The sequence below is a fragment of the Oncorhynchus clarkii genome, chromosome 19 (assembly GCF_045791955.1).
Source record: "Oncorhynchus clarkii lewisi isolate Uvic-CL-2024 chromosome 19, UVic_Ocla_1.0, whole genome shotgun sequence".
In the NCBI taxonomy this organism is placed as follows: Eukaryota; Metazoa; Chordata; class Actinopteri; order Salmoniformes; family Salmonidae; genus Oncorhynchus; species Oncorhynchus clarkii.
The window spans coordinates 26,237,905-26,256,579 of NC_092165.1; the positions used below are offsets into that span (position 1 = coordinate 26,237,905).

Here is an 18,675-nt window from a genome sequence, read left to right on the forward strand (position 1 = left end):
TCACGTCAGCTGCAGTGAAGGAGAGTCAGCAGGTTTTGGTAGCGGGCCATGTCAGTGGCACTGTATTGTCCTCAAAGCGAGCAAAGAAGTTGTTTAGTCTATCTGGGAGCAAGACATCCCGGGGCTGGTTTTCTTTTTGTAATCCGTGATTGACTGTAGACCCTGCCACATACCTCTTGTTTCTGAGCCGTTGAATCGTCTCTATACTGACGCTTAGCTTGTTTGATTGCCTTGTGGAGGGAATAGCTACACTGTTTGTATTCGGTCATGATTCCGGTCACCTTGCCCTGGTTAAAAGCAGTGGTTCGCGCTTTCAGTTCCGAGTGAATGCTGCCATCAATCTACGGTTTCTGGTTTGGGAATGTTTTAATAGTTGCTGTGGTTACGACATCGCCAATGCACTTTCTAATGAACTCGCTCACCGAATCAGCGTATTCGTCAATGTTGTTGTTGGACGCAATGCGGAACATATCTCTTCTTATTGGTGTCCTTTAGTAGTGGTTTCTTTGCAGAAATTCGACCATGAAGGCCTGATTCACACAGTCTCCTCTGAAGAGTTGATGTTGAGATGTGTCTGTTACTTGAACTCTGTGAAGCATTTATTTGGGCTGCAATTTCTGAGGCTGGTAACTCTGGGTCTTCCTTTCCTGCTACATAGACTGAGAATCCAAGATGGCAGCAGTCTTTGTCTGTGGATGTGTTTGTCGTCCAGTGTTTGTAAGTCAAATCGACTGTTTAATCGTCCCTCAACATAACCCAAACTTAAAATATTATTTATTGTTGTGCAGCAACACTGAATAAGGCCTTTGGCGAACTGCAATATGCCTTTGCTATTGTCCAGGCTCAGCTTTGTCAGCTGAAGTTACTTTACAATGCTGATAAAACAAAGTTAATGGTTTTCATGAAATATACGATGAAACCTCAGACTCTTCCATGTATAGTCACCAAACAAATAGAAAGAGTATCAACTTACAAGTACCTGGGTTTTTTGTTAGATGAAAAAGTTAGTTCTTTATTTTCAAAATAAGTAATGTTTATATTTTGAAGCGAGAAAGAGACTTGTTTCACTAACTTCTTGCTTGTAATCGACTATGGCGATAGCTTGTACATGTTTGCCCCTGTGGAGTCATTACATATGCTGGACACTGTGTACCATCGGCTGTTGAGGTTTGTTAAAAACTGCAAAGCTCACCCCTTACGGAGCGAGGTAAAAAAGCGTTCTCATACTCCACCTCTTACAATTGAAACTTCTTCCACTAACATCAAACCACTTCTGGACAGCTGAAACAAGTGAGGAAAAATGACCCTTTCTAATTATTATTATTATTTGTATGAATAGACCAGGCGCTAGCTGGGATGCTGTCGTTCTGGGCCCTCAAAGCAGTGGTGTTGTAGATGGCCTCTCCATTGACCCCCAGCCACTGACCCATCTGCTTCAGACGTAGGTCCAATGTTCATCAGCAGGTTCCCTCCACAGGACACTGTCTCCACCAACGTCTGAATCACGCAGGCCCCAAGTATGCAGTCATAAAGCCTTTATTACAGCTATATGAAATATTATAACATCTTCCATAGGCAGGCATGCAGCTGAATCTGCATTGTTAAATTTAGTTGCGTAGTTTAATTGTGTGGGGCTGGAAAAGTAACCAAATTTCAGTCTACCCAATATCAAATACATTCCTATTAGCTTCATACATGTCCTACTGTTGTGTACAATTATTAGTCTAGGAGAGAAGAATGAAGCCAAACAAGTCATGCTGTAGAGTTGAGCATTTAGCTTACCCAAAAAACAGTGGTGAAGTGTTATACAAGAAACATACAGGACCAGCAGCATTTCAAAAACAAGTTAAAAGACTTTAGACTGAGTGCACTTTACAGTTAAATTATGCTGTTTATGAGTCATACTAAATCATATGCAAACAGGAATATGACCGATTCAGCTACAAAAAGTTTGTTATGGTAGTGCAATAACCTTCGTGACCTAAATTATTTAAGTCTCCTGTTTACCATAAAATAAAGTGCTTTTTCAGTTCCATTTAAAAGTGACCGCCACAAGCTGCTCGATAGTGAAGTAGTCTTTAAGCTGGGCGTTTCTCCTGTAACCCCAGGAACCTTTGTCTATCGAAAAGCAAGTGTCCGGGCTGGTAGCGATCATCGCAGGTGTAGTAGCCTCCATGGGTACAGATGCTGCCGTAGCCCCAACGATCATTGGTCACCACGGTCTCTCGCACTGGGCTATTCCAATTTCTGTACCAGTGTTGTTAATGCAAATGCTGAAGCATGTGATGTTTACACCGTTGGTGCATACATCATACTCCATAGCATTAACTGACACATTAAATATACCTATAACTGCAAAAAGAGATTGGTGTAGATTTTTAGACATTTATGGACAGTTTCCCTGGACACAGATTAAAACTAGTCCTAGACAAAAAAGCATGTTGAATGGACAATCTTCATTGAAAGTGCGTTATAGTCCAGGACTAGGCTTAATCTGTGTCCTAGCCCATAAAGTCCCTACCTCTCATTGTAAAGCAGAGAACGCGTATAGTATATTATTTCCCTAAACATATTACATCATATTTTATCGCTCTGACTGGTCCCACTTTTGTTTGTGGATATGCTCTGTTGGAGGTCGACTGACCGAAAGCTCAGCTACTATCAAAATAAATGTGCATCTGACTGGAAGTGTGCAGAGACTTTTCTGCTTTCTCCAGTTTTGCATTTTGCCTTCATCACCTTCACTTATAGGTTTTGAGAGTGTGGTAGATTCTGTCTATTATCTCTATGACTGTACCTCTCGTTGAGATATAGCCAAGCCAGGAATCCGGTGCTGTTCCAGTATTTATCAGGAGCATCCCCGTCTCCATTGGACCACAGCAGCTCCGGCTTGTACTTGTTGATGATCTCATAGAGCTCGGGCAGCGTCTTAGTGGTGGGGAATAGGTTGGTAGTGTACAGGTTGGCAGCGTCCTGCTCGTAAAGCAGATTCAACCACTCAAACAGAGAGTGGTACAGTCCCAGAGTGCTCCAGACACTTCTCCAACTAGGTCCTGTTAGGAGCCAAGTCCACTGCGTTGCAGTTCCAGGAGTTCTCCGAACCCCACAGAGTGAAGCCTGCAGATAGAACAATAACAATAAACCACAAATGCATTTTTATAGGCCTAATCCAGTGGAATCATAGAAATTATTATTTTATTCAATGGAAGGGTACACCTTATTAGTGGAGCATGCATTGCGCACACACGCACACACACACACACACACACACACACACACACACACACACACACACACACACACAAAAGCATGTGGACACCCCTTCAAATGAGTGGATTTGGCTATTTCAGAGACAACCGTTGCTGACCGGTGTATAAAATCGAGGACACTGCCATGCAATCGCCATAGAAAAACATTGGCAGTGTCACACCCTGACCAGTTTCACCTGTCCTCGTTATTGTCTCCACCCCCTCCAGGTGTCGCAGTGTATTTATCCCTGTGTTTCCTGTCTCTCTGTGCCAGTTTGTCTTGTATGTTTCCAAGTCAACCAGCGGTTTTACCGTTTGCCTGCTTTTTGCTTTCTCCTTTTTCTAGTCCTCCCGGTTTTGACCCTTGCCTGTTTCTGGACTTTTTACCTGCCTGCCTGACCATTCTGCCTGCCTTGACCACGAGCCTGTCTGCCACTCTGTACCTCCTGGACTCTGATCTGGTTTTGACCTTTTTGCCTGTCCATGACCATACTCTTGCCTACCCCTTTGGATTAATAAACATTGTTAGACTCCAACCATCTGCCTCCTGTGTCGTGGCCTACCACGGCCACACAAGCTCACAGAACGGGACCGCCGAGTGCTGAAGCACGTAGTGTGTAGCAATCGTCTGTCCTTGGTTGCAACACTCACTACCGAGTTCCAAACTTCCTCCGGAAGCAACGTCAGCACAAGAACTGTTCGTCGGGAGCTTCATGAAATGGGTTTCCATGGCCGAACAGCCGTACACAAGCCTAAGATAACCATGCGCAATGCCAAGCATCAGCTGGAGTGGCGTAAAGCTCGCCGTCATTGAATTCTGGAGGAGTTGAAACGCGTTCTCTGGAGTGATGAATCACGCTTCACCATCTTGCAGTCTGACGGACAAATCTGGTTTTGGCGGATGCCAGGAGAACACTACCTGCGCCAATGCATAGTGCCAACTGTAAAGTTTGTTGGAGGAGAAATATTGGTCTGGGGCTGGTAATTCATGGTTTGGGCTAGGCCCCTTAGTTCAAGTGAAGGGAAATCTTAACGCTACAGCATACAATGACATTCTAGACGATTATGTGCTTTCAACTTTGTGGCAACAGTTTGGGGAAGGCCCTTTCTTGTTTCAGCATGACAATGCCCCTGTGCACAAAGCGAGGTCCATACAGAAATGGTTTGCCAAGATCGGTATGGAAGAACTTGACTGGCCTGCGAAGAGCCCTGACCTCAACCCCATCAAACACCTTTGGGAGGAATTGGAACGCCGACAGCGAGCCAGGCCTAATCGACCTCACTAATGCTCTTGCGGCTGACTGGAAGCAAGTTCCGGCAGCACTGTTCCAACATCTAGTGGAAAGCCTTCCCAGGAGAGTGGAGGCCGTTATAGCAGCAACGGGAGGACCAATTCCATTCCATATTAATGCCCATGATTTTGGAATGAGATGTTCGACAAGCAGGTGTCCACGTTCTTTTGATCATGTTGTGTAACTGCCGACGCAAGACTCCAAGCCACAGCATGTGTCAAAGAAGTCAAGTTGAAAATCAGAGTTAAATTCTCCAAACAAGTTTAATCAATCATATGACACCTGTCCTTATTCTCTTTACATAAAGGGTTGTGAAAACAACGAACACAATATATTTTGGGAATATAATATATTACAAACCATAAATATGAATCACTGTTGATCCTTAGTGTTCTGATCTAATGAGATGGATGTAGGGTCTTTTATATGCCTTTCCCAGTTATGGAGGACAGAAACATGCAGCTGTGTACCTCACTGAAGACCACTACTGAATTGGGGGTTGGTAGGATATTGTAGTAGTACATTCATTTTTCACAGGTTAGGGTTAGGCATGATATTCCATGTCAGACTATTCAATTCCACTTCACTCAACATCTTTGACCCCAAAGGTTATTAATTAAGCCCTTTTAAGCTCATATGACTTGTAATATTTTGTTAGAGGGCTGAAAACCTCAGCCAAAAGGGTTACAACTGACAATTTCTCACTAAATTTCGCCTCTTACACAGAACACAGGTTAGGGTATATATATTCCATGTCAGATGTTTCAATGCCACTTATCCCAACACATGAGACCCCAAAGGTAGCCAAGCTTTTTCTTGTACATAAAAATGATGGACATTTAAACAGAGTAATGGGAAAAACATTTTTAAAAATTGGTAGTCGAGTGAATAACTTAAAATCCCACGTTTGTATGTGCAATAGGTTATGAAAAGTATCAACAACTTAACATGACCTTATGGTGAGCGCGAGAGTGACAGATGTAATGATTAAGTGAGACGAGCCAATTGGATAAATTGTGTACATTTTTGAATTCAAGTTCTCTCTGTACACATACAATGGCTTAAAAAAACAACCCAATATGAATGAAGAAAAAAATCCATGGAAGGGCTTTGTATTCGAAGACTTCAAATCCTTCCTGTTAAGCAAGAGGGCTGAGCTTATTACGTCTTCCATGCTCTCAATAACTTAAATGGGTTCAGTTCTGACGAGTTCAAAGCGCTGAAACTCTCCCCCAAAATGGTATGTATCAACAGGATCATACTGCCCTTTCAGGTTGGAATGTGATTTAAACATCAAGGAGTAAAACTGTGGGTTAACTGAGACCTATTCTTAGTTTTTTGGGAAACAGCCTCCTCAACCGGAGACTCTGAAACAGAGAGACAGGGACAGTTCAGAACTAGAGACACAGTGATCTTGGAAATCAAGGCTCTTTACTAAAACTTTACTAGTATTAGTGAGTGAGAAGTATCATCATTTTAGTAAGTGAGACACTTGTTTTGCTATTCCACTACATGTCATCCTAATGGGTCGCGGTGTGAGCCACTGACTTGTGTGTTCCTCCTAAGCCAGCAGCAGGTGTCTTCTTCAGTGGCTGGGAGTCTGGTTGGGAGCCTCCTTACCTGTGTGTTCCTTCTCAGCCAGCAACAGGTGTCTTTTACAGGGGCATGGCAGGGGGGTCTGGCTCGGAGCCTCCTGACTGGTATCTAGCTGGAGACGCCTCGTGTGAAGGACCACCGCTGTGGCATTAAACGCTTGTTGCAGGACTAAACGCATTCCCATCAGAGACATACGGATGTTGTGGAGAGAACAGAAGAGTGGAAGATATCTCTCCTCTTATCTGTGTTGCCATACATTCTTACCCCTCAGGGGAAATAATCTCTACTACTATGTCACATTTATCTGATTTACCTAACCTCTGCTATGTTAGAGAAGATGGGAGAGAATATTAAAAGACAGGTACCTTACATCACCGGTTAGAGCGTTGGGCCAGTAACTGAAACGTCGCTGGTTCGAATCCTGTCTGCAAGGGGGTCGGATCAAATAGGCCTACACATTTAATTTCCCATGGAATGAGCCTTGTGTAAATATGTAAAGTATGTGTGTGTGTGTGTGTTTGGGGAGGGGATGTCAAGCCTGCTTGTTGCAGTACATTACTGTACCACGTCTGTGTGTGGAACCACCAAAGCTCTTCCTAGAGCTGGCCGCCCAGCCAAACTGAGCAATCGGGGGGGAAGGGCTTTGGTTAGGCAGGTGACCAAGAACCCAATGGTCCCTCTGACAGAGCTCCAGAGTTCCTCTGTGGAGATGGGAGAACCTTCCAGAAGGTCAACCATCTCTGCAGCACTCCACCAATCAGGTTTTTATGGTAGAGTGGCCAAACAGAACCCACTCCTCAGTAAAAGGCACATGACAGCCCGCTTGGAGTTTGCCAAAAGGCACCTAAAGGAATCTCAGTCCAGGAGAAAAAAAGATTCTCTGGTCTGATGAAACCAAGATTGAACTCTTTGGCCTGAATGCCAAGCTTCAAGTCTGGAGGAAAGCTGGCACCATCCCTACGGTGAACCATGATGGTGGCAGCATCATGCTGTGGGGATGTTTTTCAGCAGCAGGGACTGGGAGAATATTCAGGATAGAGAGAATGATGAACAGAGCAAAGTACAGAGAGATACTTGATGAAAACCTGCACCAGAGCACTCAGGACCTCAGACTGGGGCGAAGGTTCACCTTCCAACAGGACAACAACCCTACAATCTAGACAACGCACAATCCCCCCACAATCTAGACAACGCAGGAGTGGCTTTGGGACGAGTCTCTGAATGTCCTTGAGCGGCCCAGCCAGAGCCCAGACTTGAATCCAATCAAACATCTCTGAAGAGACCTGAAAATATCTGTGCTGCAACGCTTCCCATCCAACCTGGCAGAGCTTGAAAGGATCTGCAGAGGAGAATGGGAGAAAATTCCCAAATACAGGTGTGCCAAGCTTGTAGCGTCATACCCAAGAAGACTCAAGGCTGTAATCGCTGCCAAAGGGTCAAGTCAAAATATATGTAATGTTGTCACGTGTGCTCCCTCTTCAGCCTCTAGGTCACCAGGCTGCTCGTTATGGCGCACACCTGTCACCATTGTTACGCGCACCTGCGCGTCATCAGACTCACTTGGACTTCATCACTTCTCTGATTACCTTCCCTATATAAGTCACTCTCTTTGGTTCCTTTCCCAAGGCGTTATTGTTTCTGTTCCTGTGTCATGTCTGTGCATTGTTCGTGTTTCTTATTTTGTATTATGCTGTAGTCATTTATTAATGCACTCATTCCCTGTACTTGCTTCCCGACTACAGGTGTAGATCGTACCGTGAAATGCTTACTTACAAGCCTTTAATCATCAATGTTGTTTTAATATTTACTAAATAAACTTAAGTAAAAAATAAAAGGGCAAAAATAAAATAACAATAACGAGGCTATACACATTCTTCAACAAAGTACTGAGTAAAGGGTCTGAACATTTTTATTTATTTTTTTACCCATTTTTCTCCCCAATTGGCAGTTATAGTCGTGCCATCGCTGCAACTCCTGTACGAACTCGGGAGAGGCGAAGGTTGAGAGCCATATGTCCTCTGAATCATGACCCTGCCAAGCCGCACTGCTTTATGACACACTGCTCGCTTAACCCGGAAGCCAGCTGTACCAATGTTTCGGGGGAAACACCATCCAACTGGCGACCGTGTCAGCGTGCATGCGCCTGACCCTCCACAGAAGTCACTAGAGCGCGATGGGACAAGGATATCCTGGCTGGCCAATCCCTCCCCTAACCCGGACAACGCTGGGCCAATTGCTCACATCGGCTACGGAGAGCGTGATCACACAGTAGTTCTGAACAGCTGGTGCTCTCATGCATGCTTCAGCGTTGCTTGCTTCAAAGTGAGCATGAAAGGCATTTAACTCGTTTGGTAGGGTTGTGTCACTGGGCAGCTCGCGGCTGGGTTTCCCTTTGTAGGCCGTAATAGTTTGCAAGCCCTGCCACGTCCAACGAGCATCTGAGCCGTTGTAGTAGGATTTAATCTTAGTCTTGTATTGACGCTATGCCTGTTTGATGGTTCGTCTGAGGGCATAGTGAGATTTCTTATAATAGTCCGGATTACTGTTCCGCTCCTTGAAAGGGGCAGCTCTAGCCTTTAGCTTGGTGCGGATGTTACCTGTAATCCATGGGTTGTGGTTGGGATATGTTCAGTTGAAGTCGGAAGTTTACATACACTTAGGTTGGAGTCATTAAAACTCGTTTTTCAACTACTCCACAAATGTCTTGTTAATAACAAACTATAGTTTTGGCAAGTCGGTTAGGACATTCACTTTTTGCATGACACAAGTAATTTTTCCAACAATTGTTTACAGACATATTATTTCCCTTATAATTCACTGTATCACAATTCCAGTGGGTCAGAAATGTACATACACTAAATTGACTGTACCTTTAAACAGCTTAGAAAATTTCAGAAAATGATGTCATGGCTTTAGAAGCTTCTGATAGACTATTTGACATAATTTGAGTCTATTGGAGGTGTACCTGTGGATGTATTTCAAGGCCTACCTTCAAACTCAAAGTTCATCTGTACAAACAATAGTACGCAAGTATAAACACCATGGGACCACGCAGCCGTCATACCACTCAGGAAGGAGACGCATTCTGTCTTCTAGAGATGAACGTACTTTGGTGCGAAAAGTGCAAATCAATCCTAGAACAACTCCAGAGGGCCTTGTGAAGATGCTGGAGGAAACAGGTAATATCCACAGTAAAATGACTCCTATATCGACATAACCTGAAAGGCAACTCAGCAAGGATGAAGCCACTGCTTCAAAATCGCCATAAAAAGCCAGACTACGATTTGCAACTGCACATGGGGATAAAGATCGTACTTTTTGGAGAAATGTAATCTGGTCTGATGAAACAAAAATAGAACTGTTTGGCCATAATGACCATCGTTATGTTTGGAGGACAAAGGGGGAGGCTTGCAAGCCGAAGAATACCATCCCAACCGTGAAGCACGGGGTGGCAGCATCATGTTGTGGGGGTGCTTTGCTTGCAGGAGGGACACAAAATAGATGGCATCATGAGGGTGGAAAATGATGTGGCTATATTGAAGCAACATCTCAAGACATCAGTCAGGAAGTTAAAGCTTGATCGCAAATGAGTCTTCCAAATGGACAATGACCCCATGCATACTTCCAAAGTTGTGTCAAAACGGTTTAAGGACAACAAAGTCAAGATATTGGAGTGGCCACAAAGCCCTGACCTCAATCCTATAGAAAATGTGTGGGCAGAACTGAAACAGCGGGTGCGAGCAAGGAGGCCAACAAACCTGACGCAATAATATCATCTCTGTCAGGAGAACTGGGCCAAAATGCACAAAATTTATTGTGGGAAGCTTGTGGAATGCTACCCCAAATTCTTGACCCAAGTTAAACCATTTAAAGGCAACGCTACCAAATACTAATTGAGTGTATGTAAACTTCTGACCCACTGGGAATGTGATGAAAGAAATAAAAGCTGAAGTAAATCATTCTCTCTACTATTGTTCTGACATTTCACATTCATAAAATAAAGTGATGATCCTAACTGACCGAAGACAGGGAATTCTTACTTGGATTAAATGTCAGGAATTGTGAAAAACTGAGTTTAAATGTATTTGGCTAAGGTGTATGTAAACTTCCAACTTCAACTGGACATACGGTCTTTGTGGGGACGCCGTCGTCCATGCACTAATTGATGAAGCCGGTGACTGAGGTGGTATACTTCTCAATGCCATTGGATGAATCCCGGAACACATTTCAGTCTGTGCTAGCAAAACCATCCTGTAGCGTAGCATCCGCATCATCTGGCCACTTCCGTATTGAGCGAGTTACTGGTACTTCCTGCTTCAGTGTTTGCTTGTATAAGCAGAAACCAGGATAGATTTATGGCCAGATTTGCCAAATGGAGGGCGAGCGAAAGCTTTGTATGAGTCTCTGTGTGTGGAGTAAAGGTGGTCTAGAGTTCGGTTGCACATGTGATGTATATGTAAACTCAGCAAAAACCGAAACATCCTCTCACTGTCAACTGCGTTTATTTTCTGCAAACTTAGCATGTGTAAATATTTGTATGAACATAACAAGATTCAACAAAAAGAGACATAAACTGAACAAGTTCCTGATGTAACTCGGACAGTTGTTGTTGCCATCATGTACCTGTCCGACAGGTGTGATGTTTGGATGTACCGATCCTGTGCAGGCGTTGTTACACGTGGTCTGCCACTGCGAGGACGATCAGCTGTCTGTCCTGTCTCCCTGTAGCGCTGTCTTAGGCGTCTCGCAGTACGGACATTCACGCAGATGAGCAGAGACCCTGGGCATCTTTCTTTTGGTGTTTTTCATAGTCAGTAGAAAGGCCTCTTTAGTGTCCTAAGTTTTCCTAATTGTGACCTAAATTGCCTACCGTTTGCAAGCTATTAGTGTCTTAACGACCGTTCCACAGGTACATGTTCATTAATTGTTAATGGTTCATTGAACAAGCATGGGAAACAGTGTTTAAATCCTTTATAATGAAGATCTGTGAATTTATTTGGATTTTTACTAATTATCTTTGAAAGACAGGGTCCTGAAAAAGGGATGTTTCTTTTTTTGTTTGTTTATATAACGTTTTTTTTTAAATCAAAGTTGCCCGGAGGTCACGTGTTCTACTTATATCAGTACACTCCTAACAACATAACCATTACGAAACTTCCATTCGATCAAATAAACCTCCATACAACAAATAAGCCATTACATGTTTTTGTTGACCAAATTCGACACTTCTGTTGACCTCCATACAAAACCTCCTCGCTTGGTGAGTGGGAAAAAAACGAAACTCCGCCACCTGCCGGAGAAAACATATTATTGGTATATTATATTACACAGTGTCCATGTAGCTTCGCCTCTATTTTCAATGAGTGCTAGCTTTGTAGCTTTGTGACTTTGTCAAGTAAACTCGCTGGATATGAACATTTATGTATAGTGCATACTGTTATTATCTTATTCAATGATTCATCATTTGTTTAACAACAGTTTCCAAAAATAAAGATTGAACGTCAATTATATGTTTACATACTGGATCCAATGTGTACATCCGGCGTGTTGCTGCCTCTACCGCGCAGACTCGTCTCTGTGTTTCCGTGTTAGCTAGGCTGGCTAACAGTAGCCTAGCTAGCTGGCTGCCGTCAGCGGAGCTTTTACAATCGACTCCGACTAGATACATGCAATATCGATGGATACACGATTTTCGACAATAATTCATTAATATGCATATGCTTAAACTGTGTACACGTGAATTGTACTGTTGAGAGTGCAGTGACAACACAATCCGTAACATGCGAGCGAGATTAAGAACAAGATATTAGCCAAGTTTGCGTCTTTAACTAACATCTAGCTAGGAAGTGCACTATCCAATTTATGGTGGCTTTGTTGATCCATTTAGTGTGTTTCGTCCTCGTCTGTATTGAGGGAAAATGAAGAAGTTCAATATTAGAAAAGTGCTGGACGGCTTGGCTGCTTCTTCATTTTCCTCTGCATCTCCACAACCGGGAACTAGTCAAAACGATGTGATCCAAGAGACACTACAGTCGGAGCATTTTCAGCTCTGCAAGGTGGGCTACTAACTAGCTAGCTGTTTTTGCTGGGAATCATTGAAGTTTACCAGCGAGCGAGTTAGCAGGAGCTGTGTTGACACGTTGACAGCGCGTGATTTTTAAATCATTAGTGTCTTAAGTTATTTGTGTCTCTGCTGACATTGCATTGATGCGGTTCTTGTAACTAGCTAGTATAGGGGGTTGCCAGCTATATAATTATAGGATTGCTAGTTGTCAAGATAATCAACTGACTGCCTCTCACAGTCCCAATGTCTGGCATTGCCATTGGCCAAAGCATCAACCCACCAGCTAACTAACGTTAACAAGCAAGGTTATGTCATCTGTCTTTAATGTCCTCAACCAACCAGCCATAAATTAAATCTGAATAATCCTCTGGATTATGTCATTAAGTAGCGGACTAAACTGCACTCAAGGAATTTTCTGATTTAATTTCAGTGGAGTTTAGCCTGCTATAATTAAAGTGATAATGTCATCCAGTGTTGTTGGCTAGCTAGCAAGCTACAGCAGCTATCCGATGATCTGACTGTGACAGGGAACACCTGGCTTGTCAAACGGGATAGCTACTTTCCTAGAAATATTTAGCTTTTTTCTTCTGTGGGAAAGAGAGACTCGTCTAGATATGGATTTAAACTGATCATACATCTTTTGTATTTAGACGAAAACAATTGCCTTTGAAATGTCACACAGTTTCCTGGATACAACAAAACATGAGATAACATAACAGTACTTGATTGAATGTCTGTAAATTGTTTATCTGGAGGTGATCTAACAGCTAATGCAGAATATGTTCTTTGGCTCCTTCAGACTGTGCGCCATGGCTTCCCTTACCAACCCTCCTCCATGGCCTTTGACCCTGTGCAGAAGATTCTGGCTGTCGGGACTCAGAGCGGAGCTGTGAGACTGTATCTTTTTTTGTCTTTAAATAGGGAACTCAACAAACAGTATTAGCAATCCCAGTGCAATTAGACCTATCTCTGACATTATTCATTTATGGCCAGTTTCCCAGACAGGGTTAAGCCTTGTCCAGGATTAAAAAGCATGCTCAATGGAGATTCTCTGTTGATAGTTATATGGGACCTTATATTGGCTTCAGTGTAAGATCCTCAAGTTCAGTAAATTAGGAAATTGTGGTTATAGAGGATTACCCAGTAGTAGCACATGTTTCTCTGAGCAGCAGAGTCAGGTTCACTATATAGGGAATAGGATGCCGTTTGGGACGCACCCACAGACTCATTAGTAATATCTCTACCATGACATGATGAGCTGTTCAGCTCTGCTCTGCTGCCATATCCTGGGGAGCCAACCTGGCCCAAGCTCCTCCACTGTGCTGCCTGGTGTATGCCGGCCCAGTTCCCCCTCATGGCCTAGGCTATGTGCTTTGAACATCTGGTCCTGCTGTGCATGTCTGTCAGACCGTGTGAGAGCGCACACAGCCAAGCTGCTGGCTACATGCTGCAGTCCCAGGCAGGGTCCCGGTCCTCATTGGTGAAACATAAGCCTGGAGAATAAAATAGCTGTTGGATTTGTACAACTCCCTAAAGGCTCAGTCAGTTAAGCTCGGCTTGGGTAAACGTGTTGCTTTGAAGGTCATTCAATGGCATGGCACCAGTTTATATTGTTCTCAGACAGTCTTTTTTTGGCATCATGTCATGCTCTAGTTTAGAAAATGTTCGCTTTGCACAACGCAAAGTAACACAGTCTGCTGTATGTCATCAGGAGCATCTCATTGCTCCTTGGGTAAGTCGTTATTGTAAAAGATAATGTGTTCTCAATGACCTTAACTGATTTAAACAAAGCCAATATATGAGCAGCCATTTACCATATGTTTCTTATTTATAGGGATGGGTTGCTCTATTCCTTTGTCAGTCCCAGTCTGTATCCTAGGACCATTGTTTGGTTATAATCCACCTCCTAAAGAACATAAACACACACTCCTCCATGTCTTAGTGGTCTAAAATGGTCTACATTTGATAGATCTATCTATACTACCACAGTGTTTTCCTCTATATTTCATGGACATTTCCACTACTTATCTAATAGCTTTATTTCTATGACTCTTGGAGACAGGTAGCCTAGAGGTTAGAGTGTTGGGCCAGCAACCGAAAGGTTGCGGTTGTCAATACCCAAACCGACAAGGTGAAAAATCTGTCGACGTGTCCTTGAGCAAGACACTTCACCCTAATTTGCTCCAGGGGAACCTTTACTACTGTGTGTGTATATGTGTATGTATGAAACTTGCAGTAGTAGTCTCATTAAGAAATAAGGCCCAAGGTGGTGTGGTACAGTGCATTCAGAAAGTATTCAGACGCCCTGGACTTTTTCCACATTTTGTTACGTTAGCCTTATACTAAAATAGTTTCCCCCCCTTCAATCTACACACAGTACCCCATAATGACAAAGCAAAAACAGGTTTAGCCATTTTTTGCTAATGTATTACAAATAAAAAATAATAACATTTACATAAGTATTCAGACCCTTTACTCAGTACTTTGTTGAAACACCTTTGCCAGCGATTACAGCCTCGAGTCTTCTTGGATATGATGCTACAATCTTGGCACACCTGTATTTGGGGAGTTTCTCCCATTCTTATCTGCAGATCCTCTCAAGCTCTGCCAGGTTGGAACTGAAGCTTCGCTGCACAGCTATTTACAGGTCTCTCCAGAGATGTTTGATCGGGTTCAAGTCCGGGCTACTCAAGGACATTCAGAGACTCGTCCCAAGCCACTCTTGCGTTGTCTTGACTGTGTGCTTAGGGTTGTTGTCCTGTTGGAAGGTGAACCTTCACCCCATTCTGAGGTCCTGAGCGCTGGTGCAGGTGCAGGTTTTCATCAAGTATCTCCTCTATTTTGCTCCATTCATCTTTCCCTCTGTTCTGAATCCTCTCCCAGTCCCTGCTGCTGAAAAACATTCCCACAGCATGATGCTGCCACCACCATGCTTCACCGTAGGGATGGTGCCAGGTTTCCTCCAGATGTGATACCTGGCATTCAGGCCAAAGAGTTCAATCTTTTTTTCTCCTGGTCTGAGAGTCCTTTAGGTGCCATTTGGCAAACTCCAAGTGGGCTTTCATATGCCTTTTACTGAGGTGTGGGTTCTGTCTGGCCACTCTACCATACAGGCCTGATTGGTGAAGTGCTGCAGAGATAGTTGTCCTTCTGGAAGGTTCTCCCGTCTCCACAGAGGAACTCTGGAGCTCTGTCAGAGTGACCATCGGGTTCTTGGTCACCTGCCTGACCAAGGCCCTTCACCCCCGATTGTTCAGTTTGGCCGGCCGGCCAGCCAGCTCTAGGAAGAGTCTTGGTGGTTCTAAGCTTCTTCAATTTAAGACTGATGGAGGCCACTGTGTTCTTTGGGACCTTCAATGCTGCAGACATTTTTTAGTCCCCGTCCCCAGATCTGTGCCTCGACACAATCCTGTCTCGGACCTCTACGGACAATTCCTTCCACCTCCTGGCTTGGATTTTTCTCTGAAGTGCACTGTCAACTGTGGGACCTTATATCGACAGGTGTGTGCCTTTCCAAATCATGTCCAATCAATTGAATTTACCACAGGTGGACTCCAATCAAGTTGTAGAAACATCTCAAGGATTATCAATGGAAACAGGATGCACCTGATCTAAATTTTAAATCTCATAGGAAAGGGTCTGATACTTATTTAAATAAGGTATTTCTGTTTTATTTTTTTATACATTTTCAAGAAAAATCTAAACCTCTTTTCACTTTGTCACTATGGGGTATTGTGTGTACATTGATGAGGAAAATGTTGTATTTAATAAATTATTATAAGGCTTGTAACGTAACAAGATGTGGAAAAAGTCAAGGGGTCTGAATACTTTACGAATGCACTGTATATGGCCAATATACCACGGCCAAGAGCTGTTCTTGTGCACGCTGTTGCGGCGTGATATAATGGCCATATATCAAAAACTCGTGAGGTGCCTTATTGCTATTATAAACTGGTTACCAACCTAAATGAAGCACAAAAAAAGTAATGTTTTGTTATATCCATTATCAGGCAATCAGCATTCAGGGCTCAAACCACCCAGTTTATAATACTGTTACCGGTTACAGATTCTGAGGCGTTTGACACTAGTTCCTACTTCACAAATGTCAAATAGCAGAAGAGCAAGTTTTTTGCATGTTGTGTTATATTGTAAGCTGTTTGGTTTTCTATTGAAACACATTATTGTTTGTACATTTCCATGTGATTGAGATATGCAGGTTCTTGTCTTATGATTGTCATCATGTTGTCATCTGATATGAACCCTTTTGCTGTTGTGAAATGCTGCAAGGCGAACCACTGTGGTTTACCAATGAGGAAGTGTCTCTTTATCTGTCAGTTGGTGGAATAGCCTTTTTCTCTCTGTGGTGTAGCATGCCTGGGTTAAAATATACTGAACAAAAATATAAACACAACATGTAAAGTGTTGGTTTCATGAGCTGAAATAAAATAAATCCAAGAAATGTTCCACGTGCACAAAAAGCTTCTTTCAAATGTGATGCACAAATGTGTGCATGACGGGTGTGGCATATCAATAAGCTGACTAAACAGTGCAGTTTTGTCACAGAACACAATGCACAGAACACATATGTTGTAAGTTTGAGGGAGCAGGCAATTAGCATTCTGACTGCAGGAATGTCCACCAGAGCTGTTGCCAGATAATTTAATGTTCATTTCTCTACCATAAGTTGTCGAGAATTTGTCAGTACTTCCAAATGGCCTCAACCATGCCAGCTCAGGACCTCCACATCTGGCTTCTTCACCTGGAAAACGGATGAAACTGTGGAAAACGTCTCAGGGAAGCTCATTTGCATGCTCATCGTCCTCACCGGGGTCTTGACCTGACTGCAGTTTGGCGTCGTAACTGAATTCAGTGGGCAAATGCTCACCTTTGCTGGCATGCTGGAGAAGTGTGATCTTCACGGATTAATCCCGTTTTCAACTGTACAGTGACTGAGTATGGCGTCGTGTGGGCTAGCGGTTTGCTAATGTCAACGTTGTAAACAGAGTGCCCCATGGTGGCGATGGGGTTATGGTATGGGCAGGCATAAGCTATGGACAACGAACACTATTGTATTTTATTGATGGCAATTTGAATGCACAGAGATACCGTGACGAGATCCTGAGGCCAATTATTGTGACATTTATCCGCCCCCATCACCTCATGTTTCAGCATGAAAATGCACGGCCCCATGTCGCAAGGATCTGTACACAATTCCTGGAAGCTGAAATGTCCCAGTTCTTCCATGGCCTGCATACTCACTGCCCATTGAGCATATTTGGGATGCTCTGAATCAACGTGTACGTCAGCGTGTTCCAGTTCCTGCCAATATCCAGCAACTTTGCACAGCCATTGAAGAGGATTGTGGCATGTTGTCTCACACAACAGCCTGATCAACTCTATACGAAGGAGATGTGCCGTGCTGCATGATGCTGATGGTGGTCACACCAGGTACTGACTGGTTTTCTGATCTACGCCCTTACCTTTTTTTGTAAGGTGTCTGTGACCAACAGATGCATATCTATATTCCCAGTCAAGTGAAATCCATAGATTAGGGCCGAATGAATATATTTCAATTGACTGATTTCCTTATTTGAACTGTAACTCGGTAAAATCTTATAAATTGTTCCAGGTTGCGTTTTATATTTTTGTTCAGTGTGCTATTTGAAATGTTAAAAATGCTTTGAGAGCTTGTTCTAGCCTACCTGAAGTGTCAGATGGGTGGGATTTACAGTTTTGGGTCTATGCTATTGGTCTAATTAAGCCAGGCAGACTCAATCAATTACAGATCAAGTATTTCAACTGTTATCAAATAGTATTGGAACCCAAGTCTGCTACTAAGAACAGTGCCTCTCAACTAGAAAGGAGATGCTGATGCTGTCATAGGAACCACATGTGTCTACTTCACTGCCATTGCACTCATCATCAAGTGACTTTATAGCCCTCTGATCAGATCCTATTGTGATGCCTAACAGTGGAGGCTGCCTGGTTAATGGCACTCTGTTGGGCTGTAGTGTAACCCCACCTTAGTTTGTTCAAGGCATTCAGAGGTTGTTTGATTTATAGCTGCTGTTAATCCTGTTCAAACAGACATTATTTCAGTGTGTCTGTCCAGATCCAAGCTAACGACACAGTAGCAAGTACACTGAGTGTACAAAACATTAGGAACATCATCCTTATGTTGCGTTGCTCTCCCTCTTGCCCGCAGAACAGCCTCAATTCGTTGGTGTCGAAAGCATTCCTCAGGGATGCTGGCCCATGTTGACAGCAATGCTTCCCGCAGTTGTGTCAAGTTGAACTGTTAGTGGCATTGGGGTATTATCTTGCTGAAAATATCAATTTTGGATGCACATGATTGGCAATGATGTCCTGTGGCATTCAAAACGTTGCTCCACTTTTTTATCAAGGGGCCCAATGTCTGCCATGAAAACAGACCCCACACCACCGCCAGCCTGCAATGTTGACACGCACCATGTTG

The 18,675-nt window shown here is 43.4% G+C and overlaps 1 protein-coding gene across 4 annotated transcripts in view; it reads left to right on the top strand.

Annotated features, from left to right (window-relative positions):
- The first annotated feature begins 11,701 nt into the window (after nucleotides 1-11,701).
- LOC139374980 (syntaxin-binding protein 5-like) overlaps nucleotides 11,702-18,675 on the top strand; it is a 41,253-nt gene continuing 34,279 nt past the window's right edge. For all 4 annotated transcript variants that reach the window (XM_071116277.1, XM_071116279.1, XM_071116278.1 and 1 more), the window contains exons 1-2: nucleotides 11,702-12,192; nucleotides 13,000-13,097. In XM_071116277.1, the coding sequence (XP_070972378.1) occupies nucleotides 12,055-12,192; nucleotides 13,000-13,097 (236 nt within the window). In that variant the 5' untranslated portion in view covers nucleotides 11,702-12,054. The remainder of the gene's footprint in view (nucleotides 12,193-12,999; nucleotides 13,098-18,675) is intronic.